The sequence below is a fragment of the Frankliniella occidentalis genome, unplaced genomic scaffold (assembly GCF_000697945.3).
Source record: "Frankliniella occidentalis isolate FOCC.00 unplaced genomic scaffold, Focc_3.1 Scaffold69, whole genome shotgun sequence".
Lineage (NCBI taxonomy): Eukaryota > Metazoa > Arthropoda > Insecta > Thysanoptera > Thripidae > Frankliniella > Frankliniella occidentalis.
In genome coordinates, this window is record NW_026267199.1 from 39,818 (window position 1) to 60,729 (window position 20,912).

The window sequence follows — 20,912 nt, forward strand, 5'->3', positions numbered from 1 at the left end:
TTGGACGACTGCGGGGGCGGGGCGGGAGGGAAGGACGATGACAATCGACACTCTACTACTCCACTTCACTTGTATCGCCTCCCCCCGCTCGCACTGAAAGTGAAATCATCCCAAGTCTGTCTCACTTTGGCGCAGGTATGGCATCGCCGGTTCCACCAACGTGCAGGGCGAGGAGGTCAAGAAGCTGGACGTCTTGTCCAATGAGCTGTTCATCAACATGCTCAAGTCGTCCTTCACCACCTGCGTGCTGGTCAGCGAGGAGGACGAGCAGGCCATCGTGGTGAGTTTGGGACCAAGAGTCTCAAAAGGTCAATGTTACACAATATTCTATTAATATTCCTACCTTTTTTACCAGGTTGAAAATGAGAGGGCAGGAAAGTACATGGTGACCTTCGACCCTCTTGATGGTTCTTCCAACATAGACTGTCTCGCTTCCATTGGATCCATTTTTGCCATCTACAAGAAGACTGACAACAATTCTGCCCCTAATGTGAATGATGTACTTAAACCAGGAAGGGAAGTTGTGGCTGCTGGCTACTGTTTGTACGGCAGCGCCACCATGATGGTGCTGTCCATAGGCCGAGGAGTCAATGGCTTTATGCTGGATCCGGTAAGTCTTTTTTGCATAAATTTATCTTTGGATCAAGTAGTTTCCAGTTGCAGATCATGAACTAGTGTTTGGTGTTGATTCCAGGCTATTGGAGAGTTTGTTCTCACTGAAAAAAATATGAAGGTACCTCAGAAAGGAAAGATCTACAGCATCAATGAAGGCTATAGTTACTTATGGGATGATGCTATCAAGGAATATGTTCGACAAAAGAAAGATCCCTCTGTAAGTCTCAACTAGAACATCCTATAACAAACAATTCACTTCGCAAAACACTGAGTTCTGATACAATTTCTTACCACTTGCAGTTTGGCAAACCTTATGGTGCTCGTTACGTTGGATCAATGGTTGCTGATGTTCACCGGACTTTGAAATATGGTGGAATCTTTATGTACCCCGCTACAAAGGACGCACCAAAGGGCAAGGTACATTAACAACCTGATATATTCCGTCAACTACCAACTTCTATTCTCTCCTGAGAGAAATAATATTGTATGCTTTCACTTCCAGCTCCGTTTGATGTATGAAGCTATTCCAATGGCCTACTTGGTAGAACAGGCAGGAGGTCTTGCAACAAATGGGCAGAAACCTATTCTTGACATTCAGCCTGAACAAATCCACCAGCGCACTCCTATTTTCTTGGGATCTAAAGATGATGTTCAGGACTTGCTCACTGTTATCAAAAAGCAAGGCAACTAAGTCATTCTTCAAGTAATTGCACTTTCAATTCCAGTACAGAGTTATGACTGTTCTACAAGACTGATGTATGTGATATACGCTTTTAAATTCATTCTTTTGCCATGTTATAATTTGATCAACTCATATGAATTTTATCCTTTTAAATGAGTAAAATAAATCAATCAAATCCCGTTATATAGCATTTGTGAGTTTAACCTATCAAAAGAAAAATGGAGCACCCAATACATGACTATAGACATTTGGGCTGTATCAACTTGACAAGTGCTATCTGACAGCAGACAGTAAATTCTGACGATTTTACCAATTTTACTGTGGAATCATGAAGCATGGAATCTCATTTGTCACAAGTTTATTTACTAAACTAGAAAAATATAAATGTGTTCAAATCAGGAGATGCTGCCTGTCTGACAGGACTTGCTCAAGTTGACACAGCCTCGATGTTAGTCACAATTCTGTCCCTTATGACAAGCGAATGAATTTTGTACATCAATGTGACCGAAGTACATTAGGAAACCTAGAATGTCAGATCCATTTTTAGTAAACAATTGTTCATTGTCAAAGCTAGATATTTTAGGGCAATAGATAGCAAAAATTTAGAGGGAAAACAATACATTATTCCAGTAGCAATCGTATTTTAATTCTTGTCCTCAAAACAATTCATTAAAAGAAAATATTGGACAATAAAATTTCCTGTTTTAACTTCAATAGTGAACTATCAGTCAAATTTAAATCTCACTCATAACTTAAATATGTACAGAATTTAACACAAACATTCACACAAATTAGTTCACTGCAATTGAATTAACTAACTTCTACAACAACCAAATATAATCTGAGAATATTTTTTTCAATACTCATACTGTCAGGTGATAGAACAGGACCATGTGCAAACATTCAGGACCAAATAACTGAAAAATCTTCATGAATATACATGAAATCAATTTTGGGGGAATGTGCAAGTTTATGCTTTTAAAGATGTGAACTGATGGAAGACATCCATGATATGAGAGTCCAAATCTTGGGTGAAGAGCAGGGTTTCAAGTGTAGAACTGTACTTCTGAACTTGTTCATGATGCTGCAAAGAGAAAAGAAAATTAAGTAAACATACAAGGTGGATTTATCACATAAGATTTGATTAGGTAAAAAGACCTTACAGTAAGGAAAACTTGTTGAAGGCGGCCTATGGTCCACTTATACCAAAATGTGTTGAAGTCTTTGTTGTCTGTGTCACATCTAACAAGATGCTCTGATAGGATCATGATGAATCTCTAAAAGTTGTAAAGAACCAAAAAGATTACTATTCACTGCATAATAAGATATTAAATTAGAAGAAAACAATATCAGAAGAGCTGCAGCTGTACCTGGAAAATAATGAGGAAAAGATTTTTTTGGTCTGCCTGGGCTGCTTCCAGCTTCTCTTCCATTCGCTCTACAACTTCCTCAGTAGGCTTGTCCTTGTCATCATGATCTTCTCTTCTCCGCTTACGATCATCTTCACTTTCGCTGTCACTATCATGCCTTCTCATTTTGTCCCTTGCATCAGAGAGTTCTCTCTGCAGTCTAGTGACATGTTTGTTCATTTTCTTGATGGTCAAATGAAGAACTTCCCAAATATATGTCCTGAAACAAAAGTTAGACAATTAAAGAAGAGAAAACTAAGTGGGTATAAAATTACGATGATCAAGATACTAGAACATACTTGGTGAATTCCGATTGCATTTCTCTTGAGAAGATCCAGTTAGCTACAGCAGAGCATTCAATAATTTGAAGCTTCAGCATCTTGTCAATGAGCACACAAATCATTTGTTGATGATTCTGCCACAGTGAGAACAAGTTACGAAGAATGCATATCTGGGCTTCCTCTGATTCGGCCAACGTCTGTAACACAACACATACATTAAAGGCTGTTCCTTAGTAGTTGCAACATCCCCATTACACCGCCGCGCTTTGTTCATCTTACCTTGAACACGAAGTGGAACTTGCCGATGGCGGCAAAGGAGTGCGAGAAGCTCTTGGAGCCCAAGTTGAGGAGCGTCTGGACAAACACGTCGATCTTGAGGGGGTTGAAGCCTCCCTCGCCGTCCGCGTCCGCCTCCTGCCGCGGGTTGGGGAGGTCTTGGAGGACGTTGAGCACCTCCTCGGGAGAGCACTTCTGCCGCACCGCCACCACCAGGGAGTGGGCTGCAGTCGTGCCGGGCAGCGACGCTGTGGACAGCAAACACATCAAATGGTAATTATTATGGGAAGCTCTGAACGTGCACTGCATGTATAGATTTTAAAGTCCAAAATTTTTCCTGGAAAAGTTTAGAAACTTTTCAAGGAAAAATTGTAAAAAGAAATGGAAAAAAATATAACTTCTAAAGGAGATATTAATATTTCTACTTTTAATCATGCAAAATTGTCCAAAAATAATTTTCCGGAAAATTAAAGTTCCTCGCGTGCCTTCTCAAGGCGACTCATAAAGAGCGAGGCCCGGCCTGGCTGTGGCGACAACGAGCTGAGCTTGCCACTCTCTTTCGGATAACAACCTCCCTAGACCTGTGAGCCAGCCTAGTCCGGACACGGGGAGGCGGAGTCGACAACCGAGACAAGACGCATTCGAGACACCTCGTCTCCTCTCTTCGTGTTCACATGGCGAGGAGCGCGCCAGGCAGCACAGCACGCCGCCGTCAGAGAGATGAAAGGGCCTTCCCTTCCCCTGCGCGGCCGCCGCCGCCCCGCCGCTCCCCCGCGCAAGGTCAGGTGGTCACACGGCACCGTCTTTGTAAATGAGCGTCCAGCGTGACGCCTGCCTGCCCGTGCCCCCTGCCCCTCCCCCCCTCCACAGACCACCATGGGCATATAGTAACCATAATCACAAGCAAAACGCGTGGCGCAACGCGGAGGTGGCAATCATGGCGCCGCGGCCGCGAAGAGTGGATCCCGCCCGCCGCGGCCACCGCTCGCTGGAGGCTGCCGCACCGCGCGCCACGGAGAAAGGGGAAAGGGCCCCGCCGCCGCCGCCACCGGCCCGGCCCGGGGAAGGACCACGCGGGACACTCGATCGGGATCAGCAGATCACATTGTGAAGCCCCCCCCCAGTCCCCCAGCCCGGGGCGGAGCCGGCACAACAAGGCCCGCTGGCTGCTGGCTGCGGCTGGCGGAGGAAGAAAGTCGCATCATATACAGTCGCATACTACACACGGGAGCAGGATGGCGGCGGAGCGCGTGGGGTAGGGTAGGGCGGGTAGGGCAGGGCACCCAGTGAGACGGTCACGGCGCGGCGTCGGCGTCTGCGGGCGACACGCGACGTAAGCGGTGACGTAATGACGTCACCACGGACACGCCGGGGAGGCCCGTGACCTAGCCCGCGAGGCCTACCCCGCGGGCGTGATGTGGCGCGTGGCGTGGCACGGCGCGCGCGGGCCGAGCACCCCGCGAGCACCGCACCGCGGGCGGACGGACGGACGGACGCTGTGCCGCGGACCGGGGGCAAAGTGGATCGCTAAGTGGACGCTGCTGCTGCTGGCCCCCCGCGCTATACCCGAGCCCGCCGCGGCACCCCTTCCGACACGTCGATACTGATCTGCCCCGTTTTAACGGCGCTGTCACCCTCACTTTCCTTCCGCGCGGCGATGCGGAGCGATTATTTTCAGCGGGCTAAAAGCTTGCGGCCCTTTTCGGTCGCCCGTCGCCCCCTCCTCCTCCCCCCTGTCACGGGATGGGGCGCCGCCGATAACCACCCGAGAAATAAAAAGGGCTCAGTTCCTCGGAAAATGAAATGAAAATCACACGCAAACGACAGCCTTTTAACGCCGGAAAGCAAGCGCCTTTACACGCGTGCGTGACACGGAATGTCGACGCTGGTGTTCTGTTCGTCGTGAAAACAAGACGGAGCAGCGTTCCTCCGGCACGCGGCCGGACGCTGCACCATGACGTCAAAGCGATGTCTAGCATCAGATTTGCCCCCGCCATTCCCCCTCTGCCCCCCGGCGGGCGACGGAGACAACCACGGCCCCTGTATTACACGCCGGAGGGGGCGAACAATGCCGCCGGTAAGGAGGGGAGAATCAGCTTGCGCAACGTTTGTGCTACGGTTCCCGGCACCTCTTTTGCGTCCCCCCTACCCCCCTTTAGCTGTAAAGTGCACGTCAATTCATCAAAGGGGCAAAAAGGTATAATGAGGTGGCAACGTTCGATGATGGGGATTATCCGGCGAGGGGCGGTCGGGAAAGAAAAGAGACGCAGCCCAGATTTAAATAACGATAAAAAAAACCGCAGGGCGAGAAAGGTAACACAAAATACAACTTCCCGGGTTACGAAATGATACGAGTTTATGCGGTCGCATTCACACGTCCGGGCCTGAGCGAGCAGAACAGACGCGGGCGGCGTGGCGCCCCGGCCGACCCGGCTAGGTTAAACGACCGTGTGAGGCGCTCTCAAAAGACTCACCATCAGGCCACCAGGAAAAACACCGCGACGCCCACCACCACCAACAGGAGAAGCAGCGCGCAGGTCAGGTGTACCCACAGGGCCGGATCAGAATCGGTATCAGCCATGGTGTCGCAAAGAGTCTAAGACGGCGTTTAGGGCGTGTAAACACGACACTCCTTCGGGCTCGATCCGGCCACAACACGCGCGAAAAGAAAGAGGTGGAGCTTTAGCCGGCCCACTCGTGCACTGCGCTCTACCGGCAGAGTTGGGAAAATCGGCAGAGAGCGACCGCCCGCCGCAACCGCGTGCGATCGCCTGCCGCTCGCCAGCGGAGCGCTACTCCACGCCACGCCGCTTCATTGGGCTGACTCGGAAGGCGAGCCTCGATCTCAGCATCCGAATCACACCGAAGGTGCGAGTCGGGTCTGGATCAGCCAATCAGAGCCTACCGCTGCGCGCATCCGCAGACGGCTGCAGGTGACCGCACTGCCGTCGGACGGGGGACAGGCCAGCCGTCCGAAGACTCGGTCGGTTGCGAGCGACAAGCAACCGCACTAGCGAGCGGGGCGGGCGGGCGGGCAGCAGCTCTTTTCCCAACTCTGTCTACCGGACGCTCCCGGCACTGCTGGACCAACCGATGCAGACCTCCGCTAAGAGACAGTCTGGAGAATAGAATAATGGTGCAAGCTCCAAAAGTTTGGGGCTTGTGCTTTTACAGCTTAAAAACGTACACCATCCACGCCCGTGCTTTGGCTTGACCCGGGGCTAGAAACGGACTTAAGGCTCTGGCCGAGAGGCTGGGCGCGAGACTGTTTCCGGTCAAGCAGTAGACACCCTCTCATATTTGGGGGAAGCTAATTTAAGAAAACCGCCGAACCTTTGAGAAAACGACGGACAGGGTGTGAAAGCTCATGATATTAACTGTACCACACCCACCTCGCACACCAAAATTATTGAGGTTGATAAATAATGTTTAGCCTGAGTGAAAATGTGCTGTGGGCGCAGGTGAGGTTAGACGGCCTGCCGCCTCATCTGTCATTTCAATTTTACACTTAATAAACTCAATTCTGGCGTGCGACGTGTTATTGACACAGTAAATGTCACTAACTTTCACTCCCTGCCCACCGTTTTGACACATGAACAACGGTTTTCTTTCATTAACTTCCACCAAATTTGAGCGGGCAGCTTCTGCTCAACCGGAAACGGTCTCGCGCGCCTAGCCCTCGGGCCTGTCCAGATAGCGACGGCCGTAGGCCGTAGCGCCGCAGGCCGTGACGGCCGTACGGCCGCGACGGCGCCACCGGCGGCGCGCGGCGCGATTTTTGAATAACATCTAAAACAACTTGATTTCTTCGACAGTTATCGTCTAATAAACATTTTGCAACGCAGTGCAACGTCAGAACAACTAAATCTGATTACGCAGATAGCACAAAAATCAGGTATTATGCACCAGCGTATACACGCTCGATGAAAAGAGAGGCGTTGGTGACAAGGTTGGGTTAGATTCAACATGAGATCAGAAAATTTGTATTTCTCTACTTGATGACAACTTGCAGAAATTTTCCCCACCTTTTATCACCCCACACTAGCTATGCCTGTGTCGACAAGTTTAAATTTTCGCTAATCATCAAGGAAACTAAGTTGTTTTGGATGTTATTCAAAAACCGCGCCACGCGCGCTGCCAGTGGCGCCGTCACGGCCGTACGGCCGTGACGGCTTACGGCGCTACGGCCTACGGCCGTCGCTATCTGGACAGGCCCCTCGGCCAGCCTATGCAGACTAGCCTACGGTCACACTTTCCCTCAACCTCTTTCGCCTGCAAACTCCTATGCTGCCCGTGTTTTGAAAATTTGGACCTAACAAGGGGACTTAGGCAAATGTAAATTCCCGATCGTGCCCAAACTCGGTATATTTGCTTCTTATCTATGTAGGTGACGAATGCCGAGCAAATTTTTTCCTGAGAGTCATTTGTCGAAACTCCCTATAAAAGCGTATAATTTCGAAAAATACAAATTTCTACTTTTCTACAAATTTTAAGTGGTATTCCGACTCAAAATGAGTGGTTTTGGGGGGGTAGTTCCTCTATCACTTTTCGATTTGAGACCTCCTTCCGTCATTTTTGGCCCAAATTCAACATTTTTTCCATTATTTGCTCCCCTAAAGTACCCCAGAAATTGACTCTCAGGAAAAACTACTACCGCCAGTCGTCATCAATATAGATAAGAAACAAATATACCGAGTTTAGACAAGATCGGGAATTTACACTTGCCTAAGCCTCCTTGTAAGGCGGGTCTCATTGGAGGCCGTTTCCAAACCCTGGCTTGACTTGGACTTCCAACAAGGAGGAAGCAGAGTGGAGCACACTAAAAAGGCACACCAAGAGAGAGAGGTGACCACAGCGGGGGGCAGCGCTTTTTCGGTTCCATTAAAAGGGCAGACGCACTTCGTTTATTAATGCGAGTCGGCCGGCCGAGTGGCGTTTGCCCTTCTCATGTCTACCGGCCTGCATGTGGTGGTCCAGAAGTCCCAGCTTCTTCCCTCAGGGACCGGCGCCCGCCCCGCCCGAGGCCAGCAGCGTGCTGTTGCTGCTGCTGCTGCGCCCGCAAAGCCCGCACCGCGCACCGTTCCCAGGCCTTGCCCTTCCTTTTCCTTCCCTCGGCCGCGATCGTCCCGGCAGGCAGGGCGGGCAGGGAAGACCAGGGACGTCCCCCGCCGCCGCCAGTTCCGCTCCGCACTCGCGCTCACCCACGTGTAATGAGACCGTCGCGTGCGCGCCACAGCGGAGCCGCGACGGGAGGGAAAGGCAAAGGGGTAAAGGCGGCGCGAGGACAGGTGACCTGAGGACAGGAGGGGGCAAGGACAGGCGGGCGCAAGGATAAGCACAAGGACAGGGGGCGAGAGGGCACTCAGTGAGAGGACAGGCGGCGCGAGGACAGGCGGTGCTGAAGGCACTGAGGGCACGGGAGGACACGCCCTGCCGCGAGAGGACAGGCGAGCGCAAGGTGGTGGCGCAAGGTAAGGTAGTGTGAGGACAGACGGTGTAAGGACAGGTGGCGGGAGGATAGGTGGCGCTAGGACACAGGTCAGGCGAAACGCGTGAGGACAGAGGACAGGGGGCTCGAGGACAGGCAGCGGCAGCGCCGCAGCGCCGCAGCGCCGCAGCGCGGACAGGCGGTGGCACGAGGGCAGATGGCGCAGAGGACACGCGGTGCGACGGCGCGGTCATCATCGCAATCACTTTTCCCCGACAGATTCGTTTACCGTCCTGGCCGGCGAGATGGACAGGCAGGGCGGCGCGGGCGGGAGTGCCGCCGTCGCCTCGATGTACTACCCCCCTTCCCTCCCCTCTCTTTCGCGCGCCCCATTTATCCCCCTCCACTCTCACTTTCCTCGCGATGGTTATCGGGGAGAAGAGGCCGGCTGTCCGATGGAGCGAGCATAACATCACAATGGCGGCGCAGGAAGACGGGCAAACAAGGCGTGAAGGCAAACAAGAAAACATACCGCCCCATGCAAAGGCACTTCTTTTTTTTTTTTTGTGCCAAACTTGAGGAAGGCTAGTAGCAACACAACTTATGGGAGCTGCGCACGCGAAAGCGAAAATGAAATATACGTGAGCGCCGTAAAAGAGAGGCGTCATGCCATGCGTGCATCGCTCGTTAGCCGCGCGCTGACCACAGTGACCACCACCGCGCCGTAGCCACAGCAGCGCCGCGGGCCTTCAGAATAAATTTGATTGTGTGACAGCGGCGTCCGGAGAGATGCATGAGAAAGAGACGAGGGGGAGGAGGAGGACATTCTCTCGCCTTGGCGGGCGCGGGCCTCGCGGGCCAGGAAACACTCTCGCGCCGTATACTGCCATGGCGCCTAACCGCACCACCTTCCTACCGGACGCGCACGCCTCGGGCAAAAAAGAAAAAAATGACTTTGTGGACGAAAAGTGATCAATTGGGGCGGAAGGGGGCAGCTACTGCAGTTTTGCGTCTTTTAAAGAGCCCCCGCCAGGGACCTCAAAAATAGCACAGATAGCGGGAAGGAGAGGAGGGCGGCGGTCGACAAGCGGACCGTGCAGGGCACCGCGGGTTGCAAGGAAGGGAGATAGCGCCCCGCCGCGCCCCCGCAGATCTATCAGGCAGTGATGTCACTTCCGGGGGCGGCCGCCGCAGTGGGGCCGGTAGCGCACCGCCGCCGTGCCGTCCGGCCCGCAGGCTGAAGGTAGGCCGCCCGCCCAGCGCGAGCGCAGCGCGGTGGCCTGCCGGCCACTTGGCAGGCGGGCTCCTGGCTAACAAGAGGAGGCCACCGCGACCCGGGCGGCGAACACCACCCAGATGACGGCAATCGCCACGGTGATGACCATCATCCGCGATGACCATCGCCTCGCCGGGCGCCGCCCCCGCGCCGCCGAAGATAGCATTCATTCGGTCAGTCACTGCTCGCTCAATGGGGGCCGGGGCGTCGCAACGAATCCATTGAGCAGAGCAAACGCCACGGCCGGGGCCGGGACGGGGCGCCTGTTGCGAGAGGGTTGTTGTGCAGCAGTAAGTGGCCGTCCTCACATCCTCGTTATGCGGCGCCCGGCGGCCAAACGACGCCAAGGAGCAGCACTACGGCCTACGGCCCTGCCGCCCTCATCACCACTATTCTATTCTCCTTATTTCGCATATAAACCGGCCGAAGGTCGGCGACACCCGGGCCGCGCGCGACCGTCACCGGACGGAAACTTCGCCGCGGGCCACACGGCTGCCGCGCCGCGAGTCACGCAGACATCATCACGCGCTAACTATCTCGTAAAACGGCGACTAGCCAAGATTATCTCTAGGCTATCGTCTACAAGAGCAAAGCATCGAAAAACGAGGAGGGGAGGAGAGCGGGGGACTTTTCCTTCTGGTAGAGACAGTCTTTAGGGGACCTAGCAGAAGCAGCTCCTTAGTTATATACAGGACACCCCCAGCGGGCTGCCGTGGGTCAGGTCTGCTCAGATGACTTATTCCTCTCTAAATTGTGCTTTTCCTTCTTCAGAGAAATGCTAAGTGGTCAAAAGTCCTTCACGCACGACGCGCTGCCCAAGCCCGCTCATTCCGGAGAGGCCACGGCAGCATCCGGTACCGCACCGCGAGACGGCGGCGTCCCTCGCCCCCGCACAGCCTCAGGGGATCGAGACATTCCCACGGACGGGTCGTCTTGTGTTGATTCCGACAGGATTCGCGCGTTTTCGTCGGCGCGTTAAGGTCGCGCGCACCTCTCATATATGCATAATGCTTCGCTGGACCCACGGGCGTGGCGTGGGGGAGGACTGGAGCCTGGAGCAGCCGGAGGACTCTGCCCCCTCCCTCCCGCGCAGCAGCCGCGCCCGGCCCCGCGGCGCCACCGTGCACCACAGTCGACGCCGCGCCGCCGCCCCAAGCACACCGCGCTCCGCGAGGACCGTCCCCCCGCCAAGTGCGTCGAGTGACTGGCGCCAGACCGTCGCGAGTGAAGTGTGTTGGCCAGAGTGACCAGTGCGCGTGTGAACAGAGCGTGTGTGAACAGTGCCCGTCGTGGATACCCGTCGGCAGGATACCCCTGAGGATTAACCGCGACGAAAACAGCAGCAGCCGTGTGGGCCCAGACAACGGCACAGCGCGACCGCGAGCAGCGCGCGCGGCAGGGGCCTGGCGCCCGGAACACATGCAGTCGTGATGGTGACAGACCGGCGACATGCCGAGTCCAGGGGCTGCCCAGGTCCTCATCCTGGTGAGTCCCAAAGGCGGGCGGGCCGAGAGGCGGCACAACTAACAACCCAACCGTCGCACGAGCACGTCAAAGTGCCACGGAATGAGCCTCCAGATCGCCTCATTTACTTTGCCCGCGCTCGTTTTTACCCACACTGACCGGCGGGGCGCGGCGGGGGCGGGGCCGTCGCGTCATGCCCGGCCGGCATTACGGGTGCATTGCGCGCCGCCATGCCCATGCATAATGATGACCAAGCACCGGCGGCCAAGCGGCGGCAGCCAAGCGGCGCCGCTGCGGAGCCCCGCCACCCGGGGGCTCGGGCTTGGGCTCGGCCAGGCCCTTCTTCTCCTCCTTCAGCGGGGTCCGGCAAGAAACACGGGCGGGGCGGGGCGGGGCGCCCAGTCAGCCCCACACAATTAAACCGCCCACTTTCCCTCAATCGTGATCAATCTCGCGCATAATCGAGCAACGACCGACCGACCGACCAGGCGGGCGGGCGGTATTGTCTCCGGTCCGGCGGCGGGGAGGACACCTGTCGCAGCTGCCTCCCGCAGCTGTGCGCGGGGCTGCGCGCAGCTGTCAAGTGCCAGGCGGCGGCGGGGCGGCTGCGCCCCAATCAGATCGCGGCACGGGGCGCCCGGAGAAACTCCATCCACAATATCATCATGTCTATGGGCGTCGGAGAAAGGGGCGCCCGCTGCCGGGGAAGGGCATGGGCATGGCCGCGCGCGCCCCGGGGAGGCGACGCAGCCGGGCACAGCAGCGGGGAGGGGCTAACCGGCGGCACGACGTTACAGGTGGCACTGACGCAGCTCGCCGCGACCCAGTCCACGACGGCGCCCACCCTCAGCCTGCCGTGCTGCTTCGCGTCGGCGCAGAACGCCACCAGCCTCGGGCCCGTCGTCGTGCTCCGCCGTGACGACGAGCAGCCCGCGGCCCTGGTGGTGCCGGCGGCGGCGGCAGCGGCGGCCGGCCCCGCGGACCCCACCTGGGAGGCCACGCTGCGGCGCGCCGCCACGCGCGCCCTCACCTGGGAGGGGCTCACGGACGCGCCCTTCGTCTCCTCGCAGCACAGTAAGCATCTGAAGGCCGAGTATTACCGGAACTACTGACATACCGGGCCTCAACGAACAGAGTTTGACCTAAAGGCTGCCTTTCAAATGTTTTTCTTTGTCCGTAACACCCGCGAGACGGCCATTCCCCGGATAGTTGAAAATTGGCCCGGAAATGGGATGGCCGCTTGTCACGCCTAACAAGGGAACCTTTTCAGGTGTAAATCTCCGATTTCGTTGAAACTTGGAAAATTTGAAGGTTATTTATGTAGAAATCGGATGGCACTTGAAATTTTTCCTAAACCTGACATTTAGTTTTCCCCTATATAAGGTAGGAGTAAGATGTTAGAAAAAAATATTTATTGAAAAATGTAAAAGCAGTGTCGTCAGGGGTAACTCGTCGTAGTAGTGCCCTTTGGGCCAAAATTTTGTCCGTTTTGCTCTATTTTGAACCGTTAAAGCGGTAGAGGGATATTTAGAGCAAAAAACAGTGTCAGGCTTAAGTAAACCCCTAGTAAATGTTAAGTTTAGGAAAAATTTCAAATGCCATCCGACTTCTATTATAACAACCTTTAAATTTTCCGAGTACCAGCGAAATCGGAGATTTACACCTGAAAAGGTTCCCTTGTAAGCCCCGTTGTTTCCCGATGTGCAGGTGCCGAGGTGCTCGCGGCCCTGGACGAGCCGGGGGACATCCGCGTGCTGGCCCGGGGCCTGCTGGTGGCGGACCGAGACGGACGCCCGGTGTTCCGCGAGGTCGACCTTCCCGGCGAGCAGTGCGTCGACTGCCCGACCGACCTCCCGGGGCCCAACGGTAAGCAGAACCGGGCGGAACGGGGCGAACGGAAACGGAAGGGAGCCTGCCCGTGCCTATAGCCCTAGGCCCTCATGACGCTGCACTCTGCTTTCAGGTGAGAGCATCAAGGCCATGTGGAGCGTGCGTCGCATCCGACACAGCGGGCCCAACGCGGATCACCGGCCGTGCTACGAGCTGCAGTTCAGCGTGACGCCCATCGTGCCCGCGCTGGGGCCGCTCAGCAGGTGGGAGCCACCCGGGGCCGCCGGCGCCACCGGCCAGGGGCTGCGGGCGGGGCTGCGCGCCGAGGGCAGGGTGAGCCGGCAGCGGGAGCTGCGCCCCAAGGGCCTCATCCTGAGGGTCAACCCCGTCCCGGACACGGCGCCGCTGCAGCAGCTCGCGGCCAACGCCCTGGCGGCGCAGCAGGCCGCGCCCGCGGCAGCCATCGGCGCCGCGCCGGGCAACAGCCTGCCCCTTCAGCAGCTGGCCGCCAGCGCCCTGGCCGCCAACGCGCTCGCCACGCAGCGCACCGACAGCAGGGGCATGGCGGCCCTGGTCACGCCCGCCGTCGCCGTGCTGGCCAGCGAGACCCGGCCCACCACCTCGCAGCGCGTGCACGAGCACCTGCACCACCACTTCTACATGCGCGGCGGCGTGCCCGTGTACGCGGGCAGCACCGCCGAGACGGAGTACCCCACAGCCACGCCCGGCACCACCCCGGCGTTCAGGCCGTCGCCGCAGTACCACGAGTACTCACAGCCCGATCCGCTCTTCCACCCTCCGGCCGGGTTCGGTACGCACGTCGGGCACGCTGCAGGTGCCGGGCACGCTGCAAGTGCCGGGCACGCTGTACCCGTCGGGCACGCTGTACCCGTCGGGCACGCGTCACCAGTTGGACACGCGTCACCAGTCGGGCACGCGTCACCAGTCGGGCACGGCGCACCAGTCGGGCACGGCGCACCAGTCGGGCACGGCGCACCAGTCGGGCACGCGGGGCACGTCCACTACCCCAACTCCATCAACGAGCAGCTCCCCCCAGCTAGGGACGACGCCGACACGCGGGTGCCCTACGTCTCGGCCAGCAAACACAGCGCCGTCACGCCCGCTGGCACGCCCCTCCCGGCGGCACGCCCCGCCACGCCCGCGGGCACGCCCCTCCCGGCAGCACGCCCCGCCACGCCGCGGCCGCCACAGCGCCACACCACCACCACCATGCGCTTCCCTGTCGAGGCAGAGGGAGGGCCCACCGTCACCATCCTGCCAAGCACGTCCACGTCGATGCTGTCCAGGCCTGCGAACACCCCCACCACCCAGACGCAGGTGTACCGCATCACGGGCGGGTACTCATTCACCACGCCCAACTCGGTCGACGCGACACGACCGTCCAAGCCCTCCAAAGGTCCCTTCAAGACCTCAAAGGGCAGCAAGGGCCACAAATCCAAAGTCCCGCCCCAGAACTACTACGAAATGGGGCGACCCACCAAGGGTTACGTCGCGACTGAGCTCGAGGACCTGACGGAGGCCACAGAGCTGGCGGATCTCAACCCCACCATGGCAACGTCTGGGTCGAAAAGTAACGAGAAGCTCAAAGCATCCGCCACGACTGCCCGGCCCGAAAGCGCCTCCACCGAGTACCTCTCCGATTACCCGGCCGCTACCATCCGGGGCACGACACCCTCCACCAGCACGTCGAGCACCTCCGCCTCCCTCGGGAGGCCGACCCCTCCGAGCCGCATCCCACTCTTCACGCCGCACTACGGAAAGGACTTTGAAATGTCCATCCTGAAGGTCATGACCTCCAGAGTGCCGTCCTACATAGACATTTTCACCGAGAACGGCGTACGCGTCACCACAGAACGACCCGACGTGGAGGACACTACCATGCAGAGCCAGACCAGCCAGTACTCCAACAAGTACGGAAAGCACACAAAGGCTCTCATCACCAGCACGCGACTCTTCAAAGAGAACCCCAACAGGGGCCCGTACTCCTTGGTGAGCAACACCAGCGAGGTGGAGAGCCTGCAGCAACACAAGCTGTCCACCACCCTCCACACAAGACTGCCCCACGGAGACGAGCCCACTTCAACCTCCGCAAACAGGCATAAGCATGTCGAGGCGTCGACCCCCTCAGCTCCACTACAGATCACATTCTTTGTCGCTTCAGAGGACGAGGCGAAACAGCCTTCGGCCAGTACACTTGTGAGTGATCCTTTACGGCAAGATGACACCACAACTTATCAATATACAATTCTTCGCTCAGTTGAACAGAGTATAAATGTCATGAAACATGAAAATGATACAGCTCATGAAGAGTTACGAACCAGTACAGAACCTTCATCAAGCACAAGACGTATTTTTACTGGTAAAGATGAACCAACTGTTCATGCTTACATAGCATCAACAAACAAGATTACAGAAGATAAATTTACTAGCACTCCGGACTCACTGCCACAGCCTCTAGTGAATGGCCATACAAATCACATGAACACAAAAACAAAATATGTGACAGAGAGTTATTCACAACTATTGAAAAATTTATCCCTCAGCTCAGAACCCCCAACAACTAGAAAGCCTTGGAGACCAAGCACAAGAGCAAGACGCCCTTGGAGGCAGAGTAGTAGTTATAAGGACTACTATTTGCAGAAACGTGGACAAAATTATACAACAACAGCATCATCTGTTGATCCAACTTCCATTGTTGAAAGTCGTAAAACTTATTCAGTATCAAGAAGAAGAAGACCAACCCAAGGACAACAGAGTAAAACTTTTTCAAAAAATCAGAAATTCAGCAAAAGGAGGGAACAGTCTGACCACCAGATCAATCAAGGTGAGAGCCTTCATACCAGCCCATCTTCATACATACAAGGATCCCACAGAAATTCAAACCACTTTAGAAAATTCCATCAAACCAATTCAGACCAGTCCACCTTGCTTTGATAAGAAGTACAACTGTATATATTTAGTGTATAAGGAGGCATAGCTTAATTATTTAAATTTTATACCTCTGTCAGTATTGTAAATACATACAAAGCAAGACTGTATAAATCTGTGTGTGACCATCAATAAAATATTTCTTTGAAAATCAGCCATACAATCTATGAAAAGTGAGTGTTGATTATTTTTTTACCTGCATTGTCATGGGTGTATTTGTAGTCTGGTTCCGGTTTAGATGGTAACAATGGCTCATAGATTTCAGGCATTATCTCTTTTATCCTCTGGAAGTAGGACAAACTGAAATAAAAATCAGATAAAAATTAGTACTTATTAAAAAATTGTGAAGATATGAACCAGGAAGAGAAGCATCTCATCAAACTATTTACCGAAGTGCTTTCTGTAAGACTTCTTTAACAAATTTCGGTCTTGGATGCTCCAGATCCAATTGAAGGCAGAAGTCCCAATCATCCCAAGACCAACGGAATTGGAAGTTGCTCAAGTGATACGAAAACCACGCCACAAATCTGTTTGACAAGATATGTTTAAATTAGGCTCTTTCAAAAAATATAAAAAAATAATTCATAATAATTCTCAGATGTACAGAACATCAGCTTACCTATCAAAGCAAGTCACATTCATAGTGTCAATGCGCATGAAGAGAATTTCAGTTGCTTGAGCCAATACCTGAGGCATGGTACTGGGTTGCAGCTTGCACAATTCAATAAGAATTGAGCCATAGCAAATTTCAAGATAACGGGGTGTTGGCATGTGAAATAATTCAGCAAAAATAATTTCCACAATTGAATAATCAAGAGGAATCTTCGACTTGTAAGGGAAGTTTAATAAAGCGGAAGCGCTGCACAGGAAAGTTATACAAAACTTGCAAGTTATCATGATTTAAAATTCAAGAGAAATTATGAAATAGTAAAAATTGAACATCTATCTTACCAGTCTTTCCTTTCCAGGTGGTTAACTTCCAAGATTTGATGTAGATGTTCCTCTATCAAGAATCTCTCAATAGAATGTGCACCAGGTAAAATGGGACCCTAGGAGAGAGAGAGAGAGAGAAGTTAGTGTCACATTTAAACTGCAACCAAAGATTATGATTATGATAATTTTGAGTTATCAATAAGTACCTCTGGGCAGTCAGTGTAGTCAAACATTCGGAAAACAACCCATGGCATTGGGTATTCATAATTTGGATCATGAGGAGGGGGGAGAATAGTAGGCAAATTGTGTTGCAAGGCTTCACAGAGAATGCTGTCAAAAGCCAAATAAGGTCTGGGTATGTGCTTCTCAACCCAGTTATCCTGACGAAGTTTACGGACTTGCGCCCAGAGACAGTCAAGGTACTGGAAAAAAACAGTAATATTAGGAAAAATTAATATTATTCAAATAGGGGCAAAGATGAAGTATTTAAGCACATATCTATAGGTACCTCTTCTTGCGGATGTGGTGTATCTTGAGACCACACTCTTAATGCAGTGTGGTGCTTCTTACTTCTTTTATTTAGGAACACTTCTATTTTGACAAGAAGCATTTCAAGTTGAGATTCTTTCTTTTCATACAGTTCCCGCCCAACCCATGGTAAGGCTGACAGGACGGAATAAACAAACCAATCCTTTCGCACCTGTAATTTGAAAAAAACTTATGAAGAATTTTGGACAACACTCAAAATTTACTAATTATGAAGTAGAACTAAATTTGTGAAAGCTTACATTTGGAACACCTTCTTCTTTGGCAACATCAACCATGAGGTCAAGCAAAGTAATAAGAGAGGTTGCAGCAATGACATGGCAATTGACAAGATCAGCTAGGAACCGAAGAGAGTAACGAGCAGCATTCCAACGACATGTCTTCAAAGAGTCTTTAAAATTCTTTACCATATGTTCAACGAACTGTACAGACAAACATTTAGGTAACCATGATGGAGAATAACAACTTAAAAAACAGATTAATTTAATGCATGGAACTTACCTCTCCTCCAAAATTATAGTTCTTGGCATTAAGAAGACCGACAAGGGTAGTATATATAGTACACTTTTCTGGCATTTTGATAGCACATTCTGTAAGAATGCGAAGAATTTTGGCCTTGAAGCTTGCCAAGTCTGCTTCAAGAACACTGGCCAAACCTTCCAGGTTACTTTCAAGCGAAGCTGTGCTCTACAAGGTAAAAAATAAAATTGGTAGGGTATAACAACAAAAGGGAGATCTAACCTCCGTGATAAAAGAGAAACTTTGGGAAATAATTCAAAGAAGATTTACCTTCTCTCCAACACGAAGGATCAATGATTCTAGACGATCTTCAATTTCTTGATTTTCAGATACCCTCCTCCTTTTCCTGTGAGCACGTTCTGCAAAATGCAAGAAGAACATAAAAGTCACAGACTATTTTAATTCAAAGTAATCATGACTCAGTTAAGATAATAAAGAAAGATACTACTGCTCTGTAGAGAGGACATAAGACCAACAAATTGGAAATTTGAATTATAAAACTATGGAAATAGTAGATTGAAGGGGAATTAATCAGTGTCAAAAAGACATCAATTTTACGGGGAGATGCGCGAATATATTGACCTTTCTCTGTCAAAATAAATTAATCATAGTTGATTGTAAGCAAAACATTAAGAAAAGGGAAAAGTGTCAAATGAAACGACCATAACCTACACATGTAACAAACGAACAGGGTTTAACCCCGTATATTACGTACCGTATCCATCGTCATCATCATGAGGCCTTCTCCGACTCATTTTTTAGGGAATTGATTAGGTAGCCGGTATATAAAATGCCCCTAAAATGCACAGAAATAAGACAAAGCCGGACAAGATATTCTATTCGACAACTCTTGCCGACAGACAGAAACAACGCCGCCTCGATCCGCTTTCGATCGGGAGAGTCTGGAAGAAGCGGCGGGCGGTGCGAGGCTACGAGAACGAATGGAGCGCTCGGGAGATTTGGGACAAAAGTCCCGCTTCAGATTAGCAGATACAGATTTCACCGAATCATTTTTACGCCCTTGCTTACTTATTTTCGTGATGCAAATCTGAATGATTAGCAAAACACAGACTCTTCTGTGTAGTAAGGCATCAAACGCCAATTCCAGCCCACGAAAGGAGTGCCCACTGGGTACTGGGAGGTCAACCGGCATAGGGAAATCCAGTTGGTAGAAGCGCGATTCTACCATGACATCCATGACATACTGGATCTATATTTTGACATTTTGGTTTAATGAGGTTACTCTTTCTTTCTATCACTCCTACTTGATCCTACGCGGGTTCTTTCAACATTTCTGCGTAACGCGAATTTTGCGAAACATTGTTTGTGCGGGCAGCGGCGCGGCAGCCATGACGACGAGCAAAGCAGGTCAGGAGGAGGTGAGCCCGGCGCGGGGCCGCGTCCGCATCGGGCACAGTGGTGTAGTGCCCTCCGCTCTCCATCTCGCAGCGGGCGGTGGAGGGTCGGGAGCAGGTTGAGGGCGCGGGGCGCGGGTCGAACGCAGCCCGACCGCTCCGCTTGAAGGGGTCAGTCAGGCGCGGCGCGGGCCGTGCAAGACACCATGCCCGTCCTCTGCGGCGAGAAGCTGGTCCGGAACCAGGGGCCCTTCCCTTACATCCAGTCCGAGGGGCGGTGGAAGCCTCTGCGCGACACGCGCACGCCGCACGTGCCGGTAGGTCAGCACGGGGGACTTGGGCTCGACCGGGCCCGTCGCGTACGGTGCCCATCCTCCTCCACAGTGCCTTCGGAGGCGCCGATAGCGACATTGACCGAAGTCGTTCAGTGACTCCTTTCTTGTCTCCCAGCCGCCCGCTCCGGAGGGTCCGTGCCCGCCTCCACCCGATGTCGACCAGGTGCAGGCCCTGCTCCGCCACCAGGAGTACATGCGGCTGCAGGGGTCGCAGGCACGGCGGGCTGAGAGAGAGGGAGGGGGTGGAAACGTGAGTGTAGAGTGCCACAACAACACCTTGTCAAGCCAGGCCGCCCTTGCTCGGTGCTATACTGCTCCACTGGCCTATAACGAACGGTACGTTTGGCAGTGCGAGCACGGCGACCCGCTGCCCGTCGGCCAGCACATCGTGGACCCGCTGGCCTCCCCGCGCTGGGCAGAGTGCCTCAACCCCTGGGAGCGCCTCAACATGCACCACACCCTGGCCAGCGTGCGCCGCCACGCGCAGCTCGAACGCTCCTACGAGCCCCGGGACCAGCTGGACTTTGCTCTGACGGCGGCCTACCAGGTTGGTGCTCGTGCGAGACGCAGCCCCCCCCCCCCCCCTGGGAGCCCGCTACCCCATAGCAAACCGCCAGTTCGAGTCCAGGGAAGTCCCAGCAGGGCTCAAACCTGTTGTGGTCTGTGGTCGTTGCAGCACGACGCGGGGCTGTGGGCGGGCTGCCCGGACGTGTGTGTCCAGCCGGAGACCCTGGGCCAGCCGACCTGGCGCGTGCTCCGCAACCTGAGGGTGCTGCCACAGGACCCCGTCGACCAGCGGCAGCACCCACTGCGCCAGAGCGGCGTGGACTCCCGGGTGTCCGTCCACAGCGTGAAGCTAGCCATCAGCGGCAACCACATGTCACAGACCAATGCCGGGTTCTCGAGGAAAGTGGACGGGACCTTCTATAGCTAAAACTATTTCCTTTCTCTGCGATGGAATTTTTACTTAACAATAAAGTTTTGGCATTCATTTAAAAATTGCGTGTTAATTTC

The 20,912-nt window shown here is 53.7% G+C and overlaps 4 protein-coding genes across 4 annotated transcripts; 3 read left to right on the forward strand and 1 right to left on the reverse strand.

Annotated features, from left to right (window-relative positions):
• Positions 1-135: 135 nt before the first annotated feature.
• On the forward strand, positions 136-1,480 carry LOC113204097 (fructose-1,6-bisphosphatase isozyme 2; the record flags this gene model as incomplete). The annotated part of the gene is given in 5 exon segments (XM_052268465.1): positions 136-280; positions 356-610; positions 695-832; positions 916-1,032; positions 1,118-1,480. Coding segments are annotated over 5 exon segments (844 nt in total), but the record flags the coding sequence as incomplete, so codon positions are not given.
• Positions 1,481-1,638: 158 nt separating this feature from the next.
• LOC113204073 (nuclear cap-binding protein subunit 1) lies at positions 1,639-19,093 on the reverse strand. The gene is made up of 15 exons (XM_026419077.2): positions 18,924-19,093; positions 18,479-18,567; positions 18,191-18,376; positions 17,932-18,111; positions 17,652-17,843; positions 17,350-17,565; positions 17,162-17,259; positions 16,830-17,069; positions 16,600-16,737; positions 16,407-16,510; positions 3,267-3,511; positions 3,006-3,184; positions 2,668-2,926; positions 2,461-2,574; positions 1,639-2,381 (listed from the first exon to the last, which is right to left on the reverse strand). The coding sequence occupies exons 1-15, from the start codon at positions 18,961-18,963 to the stop codon at positions 2,268-2,270; spliced, it is 2,394 nt and encodes a 797-aa protein (XP_026274862.1). The 5' UTR covers positions 18,964-19,093; the 3' UTR covers positions 1,639-2,267.
• On the forward strand, positions 11,079-16,383 carry LOC113204124 (mucin-5AC-like). The gene is made up of 4 exons (XM_026419151.2): positions 11,079-11,452; positions 12,229-12,505; positions 13,139-13,297; positions 13,395-16,383. The coding sequence occupies exons 1-4, from the start codon at positions 11,417-11,419 to the stop codon at positions 16,214-16,216; spliced, it is 3,294 nt and encodes a 1,097-aa protein (XP_026274936.2). The 5' UTR covers positions 11,079-11,416; the 3' UTR covers positions 16,217-16,383.
• Positions 19,094-19,129: 36 nt separating the features above from the next.
• LOC113204115 (protein CFAP276) lies at positions 19,130-20,897 on the forward strand. Its single transcript, XM_026419140.2, has 4 exons — positions 19,130-19,880; positions 20,014-20,148; positions 20,248-20,445; positions 20,575-20,897. Exons 1-4 carry the CDS (start codon positions 19,770-19,772, stop codon positions 20,830-20,832), a joined length of 702 nt encoding a protein of 233 aa, XP_026274925.1. The 5' UTR covers positions 19,130-19,769; the 3' UTR covers positions 20,833-20,897.
• The last annotated feature ends 15 nt before the right edge of the window (positions 20,898-20,912 follow it).